The following is a 10,000-nucleotide window of genomic DNA, read 5'->3' on the forward strand; positions in this document are numbered from 1 at the left end:
ATCACAACCCTTTTTCGTAGCAGAAGTCTTTACGGGCTCCCCTGGGAAATATGTCGGTTTAGAAGAAACTATTTGAGGGTTTAAATTGATTCTTTCCGGAGAATTAGATAGTCTACCTGAGCAGGCTTTTTATTTGGTATGTAATATTGATGAAGCTACTGCGAAGGCTACGAACTTAGAAATGGAGAACAACTTGAAGAAATGACCTTAAATCTTTGTGTATTGACCCCGAATCGAATTGTTTGGGATTCGGAAGTGAAAGAAATCATTTTATCTACTAATAGTGGACAAATTGGCGTATTATCAAATCATGCGCCTATTGCCACAGCTGTTGATATCGGTATTTTGAGAATACGCCTTAATGGCCAATGGTTAACGATGGCTCAGATGGGTGGGTTTGCTAGAATAGGCAATAATGAGATTACTGTTTTAGTAAATGATGCAGAGAAGGGTAGTGATATTGATCCACAAGAAGCCCAGCAAACTCTTGAAATAGCAGAAGCTAACTTGAGAAAGGCGGAAGGCAGGAGACAAATAATTGAGGCAAATCTAGCTCTCAGACGAGCTAGGGCACGAGTAGAGGCTATCAATGTGATTTCGTAACTATAACTAACTAGAATAAGAATAATAAGCAGAACTTCTGTATAAGCAGAAGTTCTGTTTATACACCCCACCCTTTTTTTGATTCTGCCAATTGAATAGAATCCTAAGTATAATCAGATTTTAATACAACAAAAATATTTTTCAATTCAAAAATGAAATAGAATGGAACGAAAAAGATAAAAAATCACTAAACTAAGACGGGTCAAAAAATTGAAATTTATTAGATAACATTGAGTCTGATATCTAATCATTTGTACCTACTATTAGATTTGAACCAATGACTCCCGCCGTATGAAAGCAATACTCTAACCACTGAGTTAAGTAGGTCATTTATCAGCCCAAAGAAAAAAATAAAATCTGTCACATCGACAATTCATTTTCATTATAAATGAAATATTATTTATAAGCAATACCGATCAAAGAGATCAAAGAAATAGAATTAGGATGCGGGATCATATAATATTCATCTTGACAAGAAATTATCGACATGATAAAATATGTATCACAAACGCAAGGGCTATAGCTCAGTTAGGTAGAGCACCTCGTTTACACGCGCGCCAATGCTTTTTTTCAAAGGAGTCCGTCATGTAATCAAAAGATTTATTGAGAAGTCGATGTCTTACTCCATGACTTTTAGGGAACAAGAGAACAATAGCCTGACACAAAGGGTTCGGTCCAATTTAGGTGTCTTTGTAGACAGCCAATAGAACCCATCATTGATTTAAGACCTTGATAAGGTGAATACCCAATCTATTCAACGCTAGGCATAATGAGTATAAGGACCTCAAAAAATTCTTTTTTCGTCCTATCCTATGAACTTTAAGGTGTATGAAGTTTCATATTGGATTCTTTAAGCGGAAGCGGGGCGGCGGAGATTCCATTTAACTTAGGTTAATTTAAGCCAAAAAAAGCAGACCTACGTCAGGATAACCCTTCTTTGAAACACTTTGGTAGTGCTCTCGGATCAGAATCTATAAATCAGAGCACATGGGGCCATCTTCTTATCTTTAGGCTAAGAGAATTATGGTAGACTAACTGATTTTTTATATCAGTTAATGAACGGGCCCAATGCAAAAAAATGCATGTTGGGTCTTTGAAAAAGTTTGAATCATTTTGATAATAATTAGTTTGATCCGTTTTACCGAGAAGGTCTACGGTTCGAGTCCGTATAGCCCTAAACAAAAAGAAACTAAACAAAAATAAATCAAATTAAAATCAAATAGAAATCTATTAAATTTCTATTTGATTTTAATTTGAATATTTATATATAAATAAATATAAATAGTATAAATAAATAAATATAAATAGATATAAATAAAAAAAATCTCTAAATAATATATATAATTCTAATATAAATAATAGAAATAAATATACATAATCATAATCTAAATAATCAAAAATATATAGAAAATAAAATCGAAAATAAAGAAAAGAAAAATTTCTAATAGAATTTCGAAGGAATTCCAATTCGACTTGACTAAACTAATCTAATATATTTTCCACACTCATAGGAGTGCGCATATGTTTCTGATTTACGAATATGATATATTCTGGGCATTTCTAATAATATCAAGTGTTATTCCTATTTTAGCATTTCTAATTGTCGGAGTTTTATCCCCAATTAGCAAAGGGCCGGAGAAACTTTCTAGTTATGAATCAGTGATAGAACCAATGGGCGATGCTTGGTTACAATTTCGAATCCGTTATTATATGTTTGCTCTAGTTTTCGTTATTTTTGATGTTGAAACTGTTTTTCTTTATCCATGGGCAATGAGTTTCGGCGTATTGGGGTTATCCGTATTTATAGAAGCTTTAATTTTCGTACTTATCCTAATTGTTGGTTCAGTTTATGCATGGAGAAAAGGAGCATTAGAATGGTCTTAGCTCTTGAATATTCCGCAAAAATAACGAAAAAAAAATAACATTGAGACAGTTATGAATTCCATTGAGTTTCCCTTACTTGATCGAACAGCTAAAATTTCAGTTATTTCAACTACATTAAATGATCTTTCAAATTGGTCAAGACTCTCCAGTTTATGGCCACTTCTCTATGGTACCAGTTGTTGCTTCATTGAATTTGCTTCATTAATAGGCTCACGATTCGACTTTGATCGTTATGGATTAGTACCAAGAGCTAGTCCTAGACAAGCAGATCTAATTTTAACAGCCGGTACAGTAACCATGAAAATGGCTCCTTCTTTGGTGAGATTATATGAACAAATGCCTGAACCAAAATATGTTATTGCTGTGGGGGCATGTACAATTACGGGGGGGGGGGGGGATGTTCAGTACCGATTCTTATAATACTGTTCGGGGAGTCGATAAGCTAATTCCGGTAGATGTCTATTTGCCGGGCTGTCCACCTAAACCGGAGGTGATTATAGATGCTATAACAAAACTTCGTAAAAAACTATCTCGAGAAATTTATCAAGATCGAATTAGGTCTCAACCGGGGAATCGGTGTTTTACTACCAATCACAAGTTTAATATTGAACGCGCTACTCATACTGGAAATTATAATCAAGGATTATTCTATCAACCGCCGTCTACTTCAAAGATCCCCCCTGAAACATTTTTCAAATATAAAAAAAGGTTAGTATCGTCCCAAGAATTAGTAAGTTAGAGGAAGAGCTCCTTTGTACAGAATAATAAAAAAAAGGCAAACCAATCTTCATAAATTTCATCGTGAATGTGAAATACTTATATTCTACAAAAAAGAATTATTCAAATTATTATACGAATATATACAAATAAAAAAATTATTATACGAATATATACAAATAAAAACGAGGGAGGGAAAAAAAGATGCAGGGTCGTTTGTCTGCTTGGCTAGTCAAACACGGACTAGTTCATCGATCTTTGGGTTTTGATTACCAAGGAATAGAGACTTTACAAATCAAGCCCGCGGATTGGCATTCCATTGCTGTCATTTTATATGTGTATGGTTACAATTATCTGCGGTTGCAATGTGCTTATGATGTAGCACCGGGCGGGCTGTTAGCTAGCGTATACCATCTTACAAGAATAGAGTATGGTATAGATCAACCAGAAGAAGTATGTATAAAGGTATTTGCCCCAAGGAAGAATCCTAGAATTCCTTCTGTTTTCTGGGTTTGGAAAAGTGCGGATTTTCAAGAAAGGGAAACTTATGATATGTTGGGAATCTTTTATGATAATCATCCGCGTCTGAAACGTATCTTAATGCCGGAAAGTTGGATAGGGTGGCCCTTACGTAAAGATTATATTGCTCCCAATTTTTATGAAATACAAGATGCTTATTGAATAAAATAATAAGAAACTAATCTTTAGTCTTCCAACTACAAATATTCCTTGAATATTTGTACACACATCAATATTGATTTTTGGCAAGTGGAACTAATAGGATGAACTAAACGAATTCTGCATCGTGAACTTTGTACCGCGCATATCCCTTAGATGAGCTTTAAAAAGTCACATAACATAGGAGCGAATGAAGAAATAGAAAAAGAATGTGAAATAAAATATAAAGAAATGAAAGAGGATCAGATTCTATTTATATTGTATCTGAGGCGAATCTTGGATATTTCCAACCCTCAACTCCTATAGACTACACTTTTAGTTCTTTTAACTAACTAAAGTTAGTTAAACCTTTCGAGTTTATACTTTAACCTTTCGAGTCTATACGAAGTATTAACATTCTTTTTGATCGAGAGGAGACACATTATGATTATGAACAAATCAAATAAAAAAGAAGACATAATCTAATTTTTTTTAATACTTTATTTAGAACATAAACGCTTTACTCATCTATAATCTAATAATTTATATAAGTTGTAGAATAGATACTCATACACAAATTAATCATGTGCCAGGAACCAGATTTGAACTGGTGACACGAGGATTTTCAGTCCTCTGCTCTACCAGCTGAGCTATCCCGACCATTTTATTTTAGACGCGTCGTCTTCTTCATTTTACTAAATGACTTTGGTCTATGTCAATTAAAAAAAAATGAATCGGATAATGATTTGGATTGTTAATCATTCCATTTTCCACTGGAGGGGGGTTTGTTCAAAGGTGTTCATTTTTATGTATATCATATCTACCGCAAGACTTGTGAAAAGAGATCCGGCCCGGATATGGGATATGCTTGTGAAAGAATCGAACGCATAAGAACGATAACGAAATTGGAATCGTTAATGAAAAGAGAGAATAGGATAAAAATAATTAGGCAGTCGAGCGGGCCTTTTTTGGAGATAGAGGGACTTGAACCCTCACGATTTCTAAAGTCGACGGATTTTCCTCTTACTATAAATTTCCTTGTTGTCGATATTGATATCGACATGTAGAATGGGACTCTATCTTTATTCTCGTCCGATTAATCAGTTATCTATCAGACTATGGAGTGAATGATGTGATCAAGTAATATTCAGCCCTTTCTTCAACTTGGAATCAATTCAAATCAAAACAATTCTTTTTTCATATAAAGATACAAAATATGGATTTGACCCCTATTAATTAATCGTCTGAGATATTATTTCAGTACGTATCCATATGTATATTTCCGTATGTATTATGTATTTATAGGGTTATCCTTTACTTTATCCTTTCTGCAATTTGGACGGAAGGATTTTATTAATGCAACGCAGTCAACTCCATTTGTTAGAACAGCTTCCATTGAGTCTCTGCACCTATCCTTTTTTATTCTGTCTTTATGATAAATTTCTGTTATGTGAGCCCGCTTAGCTCAGAGGTTAGAGCATCGCATTTGTAATGCGATGGTCATCGGTTCGACTCCGATAGCTGGCTTTTCTCTATTTGTTTGATTTTTTACATAATTGATAATTTTTTTTTGAAATCAAAGAATATTGATATTGAAAAAGCTTCGTTCCCTTTTACCAAAGGGGACCCATTATTATGTGGTAGGAACTTCAAACTATGAAAAAAGTTAAAAATTAGAATAGTTAAATCTCTGCAGAACAAATCCAGAACAAGAAAAGGACCCTTTTTTCTATATACATTATTGGTATATATACAAAAAGGCCCCGATATTGATACAATCTATCTCATTATTCTTTATAGTATATTACTACAGTAGATTTAGTTTCATTTATCATATTTCTCTTATTTATCATATTTCTCTTTTAGTTCAGTTTTAATTTAGGTTTTTGAAAATTCAATAAAATTCAAATAAAATAAGGAGTTTTTATGTCACGTTACCGAGGGCCTCGTTTCAAAAAAATACGCCGTCTGGGGGCTTTACCGGGACTAACTAGTAAAAGGCCTAGAGCTGGGAGCGATCTTAGAAATCAATCACGTCCCGGTAAAAAATCTCAATATCGTATTCGTTTAGAAGAAAAACAAAAATTACGTTTTCATTATGGTCTTACAGAACGACAATTACTTAAATACGTTCGTATCGCCGCAAAAGCCAAAGGGTCAACAGGTCAGGTTTTACTACAACTACTTGAAATGCGTTTGGATAATATCCTTTTTCGATTGGGTATGGCGTCAACTATTCCCCGAGCCCGCCAATTAGTTAATCATAGGCATATTTCAGTTAACGGTCGTATAGTAGATATACCAAGTTATCGCTGCAAACCCCGCGATTTTATTACAGCTAGGGATGAACAAAAATCTAAAACTATGATTCAAAATTCTCTTGAGTCATCCCCCCAGGAAGAATTGCCAAAACATTTGACTCTTCTGCCACTCCAATATAAAGGATTGGTCAATCAAATAATAGATAGTAAATGGATCGGCTTAAAAATAAATGAATTGCTGGTGGTAGAATATTATTCTCGTCAGACTTAATTCTAACTAAAATCAAAATAACAAGGGTTCGAATAATTTTGTCCCCCCTATTCTAAGTATAAGTAAAAATAAAGAAACAAAAAAGGAAGGGTTTGATTTGATCGGGAGTTTTCTCCTATTCATATATCGTAGAGTAATAGGGATATTTTCATTCCGTTCCCATTTTTGCAGTCTTTTTTGTACCGCAGAAATTAGGAATAGAGAATCTATATCAAGGAAAGGTCTAACTGTTGAAATTAAGGTATCCGTTGTTATGTGATTTGATACGTCGCGGTCAGTAACATTGATAAATTAGGCGAAGGTACGGAAAGAGAGGGATTCGAACTCTCGGTAAACAAAAGCCTACATAGCAGTTCCAATGCTACGCCTTTAACCACTCGGCCATCTCTCCTACATAATGATTATGGCCCCGAAACCGAGTGAATCGCGAGTCTTTCATATTAATTATTGAATATGTATAGTACGTACAATCAATTCTAACTAATAAAAATAGAAAATTTTGAATCAAATAAAGCACTTTCCTTCAAAATTGGGGGATAAGGATAATCTTGTTTTTGTTTTTGTGAAAAATCCTTTCTTAAAAGCAATAAAGATGTGTATCTATTCGTGTTTGTGAAGTTTGTGAAGTTTGTGAAGATGGTCTTTCCATCTTTTTTTGATATTTATAGCTATACCGGCGTAAATCATTGGATTGGAACAATCTGTTTTTATGTTATTTTGTACCATACAACTCCTTTTTTGTGGGATCGTTTTCTCATGAGAGGTAATTAAAAGAAATTATAAAATGGATTGCTACTTATGCCTAGATCCCGGATAACTGGAAATTTTATTGATAAGACCTTTTCAATTGTAGCCAATATCTTATTACGAATAATTCCGACAACTTCGGGCGAAAAAGAGGCATTTACTTATTACAGAGATGGTGTGATTTGATTTTTTTACTATTTCAAATCTTAGGAAAAAGACACATTAGTCGGGGTAGAAAGATTTGAAATAACTCTACGCTTGTTGAAGGTGAAGTTTCTAAATAAAACAATGCCCTCTGTCGGGTATCCCCGATTAATGCAGCCTCAGATGCTTCAATTGTCAATTCTAGCAGTGAACGTAAGGTTATACCTATGGCTATGGGTTCTGTATTGCAGTGCAGTACCCCACTAGTACCAATAGGCGGCATATAGGAAGAAGCACTACGCCTAGGAATCAACAATATGAAAGACGAAACCTTTGTTAGAAATTCTCCTTTTTCTTTATTGGGATTGGGACTAAGAAGAACGGTTGGGACAACAAACATCCATCTCGTTCGTACTTTAGATACCCGTAGAACCGTCGAAGACTGTTGAAGTGACTAATTCCTAGAAATTAAGGAAGATTGAGGACAAAGAAATTGTTGGAGTTAACTTAATATTATAATATTATATTTTTATCGAGTATCAACATGCTTGATGTTAAGAAAAGATCTTTTGCAGGAAGGTTGGCTAGAGATTTCTTGTAAAAAAACTAGCCCCGCTCAGTTCATAATGAGAATATTTCACTCTCTTTCTATATTGTATTATTCTCATTATGCACATTAAGGGAGGAGCCGTATGAGATGAAAATCTCACGTACGGTTCTGGAACGGAGATTCTTTGAATTAAATGACGACCGTAACGGATGTCTGCTCAATCCGAAGGAAATTATGCGGAAGCTTTATAGAATTATTATGAAGCTATGCGGCTAGAAATTGATCCCTATGATCGAAGTTATATACTCTATAATATAGGCCTTATTCACACAAGTAATGGAGAACATACAAAAGCTTTGAAATATTATTTTCGGGCACTAGAACGAAACCCCTTCTTACCACAAGCTTTAAATAATATGGCCGTGATCTGTCATTACGTGCGACTATCTCCACTATAGAAAGAAAAGAAAAAAGAAAAAATAGGCTTTCTACGTATGCATCGTCAAAACCAACGATTTTTTATTAGCTGTAGAAAAGAAAGCAACTTCATAAAAGTCAAAATATGAAGAAAAAATATGCCTAGATACTTTATTCTATGGATAAAGGATCTAATTGATAGAGGAAGCATCGTAAAGATCAATTAGTGATATTTTTGGACGATACAATAATAACCTGCTTACTTATGTTATAATATGAAACAAAAGTTAGGAATCAACTTATGTAACAGAGTAGATCCCCTAAAGTATTGAGCAGCGGTGTAGCATCAGATCCCAAAGATAGTAAGTCTTTCTTATGAGGGAAGGTCTTTTTCAAAGATTCTATATAAATGAATTTCTATATAAAAAAAAAACTGAGATAGTTACCTTTCAGAAAATTCTAACGATAGTAGAAGGCCTGCGCTTTATTCTTCTGAAGGTGGGAGAAAAGATAAAACTGATTTTTAATCCAAATTCAAGTTTGAAACTAATGTAATTAACCTTTTTTGGTTAACTCAAAAAAAATGGGACACAAAAAGAATTGACTGCTGAGCCGTATGAGGTAGGAAACCCTCAAGTACGGTTCTAATGGAAGGAATTTGCTTGCCTATTCTGACCGAGGAGAACAGGCCATTCGGCAGGGAGATTCTGAAATTGCGGAGGCTTGGTTCGACCAAGCCGCAGAGTATTGGAAACAAGCTATAGCGCTTACTCCCGGAAATTATATTGAAGCGCAAAATTGGTTGAAGATCACAAGGCGTTTTGAATAAGAGCACTCCCCTTTGTATTTTTGTATTTCTATTTTTGTATTTATTGTTTAATTTAGTATTTCTTTTTTTAGTACTTGGTATATTTTTTTATTTCTTATAAAAAATTTGTTATAATAGAATTCATTGTTTGTTACCCCTATCAGTCAAAAAAAGAAAATAAAAGGATCGGTTATCTGGGAAGAACCAATCAAAGAATTTCGTGAATTTCATTATACCCCTTTTCTTCTAAGATCGTCTCTTTTCGTCTGGTATTTAATATTTAATAGGAATAAGCAATACGCAGATATCAACAGTAGAGAATGTTTCTTTTATTTTCTATAGTAGAGAATGTTTCTTTTCTATATTTTATTTTCGGTTATTAAAACGAATAAAAAATAGCCTAAATCTAGAATAGATCCTGAAATGTCTCTTACTAATGACTTCACCTGATTTGAAATAGACTAATAGTAATAGGTTCTATGTCAAAAAAACATAAGTAAAACAGAAAGGAGTTTTGGCTAGAAACTTTGAATTAAGATAGGAATACGCTAGGTTGCACAAAAAATCGTTTTTGCGTTAATTCAAAGCCCAGAAAGGTCCGTTGAGCGCCTCGTGGCTATGTCATAATAGATCCGAACACTTGCCCTGGATCGACTTCCAGATCATAATTGCTCTAGTGAATAACTAAAGAAACTAGATAAGATAAATGGGAGATATAAGAGAAAGAAACTAATTATAAGTATCTCTCATAGGTTCACTAATTACTTGACTTGATTGTTGGCGGGTCTCTTTATATGTGTTGCCCGGAAAGAGGGGGACTCAATGATTATTCGTTCGCCGGAACCAGAAGTAAAAATTTTGGTAGATAGGGATCCCATCAAAACTTATTTTGAGGAATGGGCCAGACCGGGTCATTTCTCAAGAACAATAGCTAAAGGACC

General features: G+C 34.1%; 1 protein-coding gene, 3 non-coding genes and 3 pseudogenes across 4 annotated transcripts; 5 read left to right on the forward strand and 2 right to left on the reverse strand.

The window, feature by feature from the left end:
• LOC126653699 (ATP synthase subunit beta, chloroplastic-like) overlaps window positions 1–611 on the forward strand; it is a 1,913-nt pseudogene extending 1,302 nt beyond the window's left edge.
• Window positions 612–2,351: 1,740 nt separating this feature from the next.
• LOC126653703 (NAD(P)H-quinone oxidoreductase subunit K, chloroplastic-like) lies at window positions 2,352–4,827 on the forward strand (annotated as a pseudogene).
• Window positions 4,449–4,521, reverse strand: TRNAF-GAA (transfer RNA phenylalanine (anticodon GAA)). The gene has a single exon. It is a non-coding gene; the product is annotated as a tRNA-Phe (tRNA).
• Window positions 4,828–5,315: 488 nt separating the features above from the next.
• On the forward strand, window positions 5,316–5,388 carry TRNAT-UGU (transfer RNA threonine (anticodon UGU)). Its single transcript has one exon. It is a non-coding gene; the product is annotated as a tRNA-Thr (tRNA).
• A 266-nt stretch (window positions 5,389–5,654) lies between these two features.
• On the forward strand, window positions 5,655–8,374 carry LOC126653694 (30S ribosomal protein S4, chloroplastic). Its single transcript, XM_056106162.1, has one exon. It carries the CDS (start codon window positions 5,788–5,790, stop codon window positions 6,391–6,393), a length of 606 nt encoding a protein of 201 aa, XP_055962137.1. The 5' UTR covers window positions 5,655–5,787; the 3' UTR covers window positions 6,394–8,374.
• TRNAS-GGA (transfer RNA serine (anticodon GGA)) lies at window positions 6,698–6,784 on the reverse strand. The gene has a single exon. It is a non-coding gene; the product is annotated as a tRNA-Ser (tRNA).
• A 1,139-nt stretch (window positions 8,375–9,513) lies between the features above and the next one.
• Window positions 9,514–10,000, forward strand: part of LOC126653681 (photosystem I P700 chlorophyll a apoprotein A1-like) — a 2,620-nt pseudogene continuing 2,133 nt past the window's right edge.

The sequence above is a fragment of the Mercurialis annua genome, linkage group LG6, assembly GCF_937616625.2.
Source record: "Mercurialis annua linkage group LG6, ddMerAnnu1.2, whole genome shotgun sequence".
Taxonomy (NCBI): Eukaryota; Viridiplantae; Streptophyta; class Magnoliopsida; order Malpighiales; family Euphorbiaceae; genus Mercurialis; species Mercurialis annua.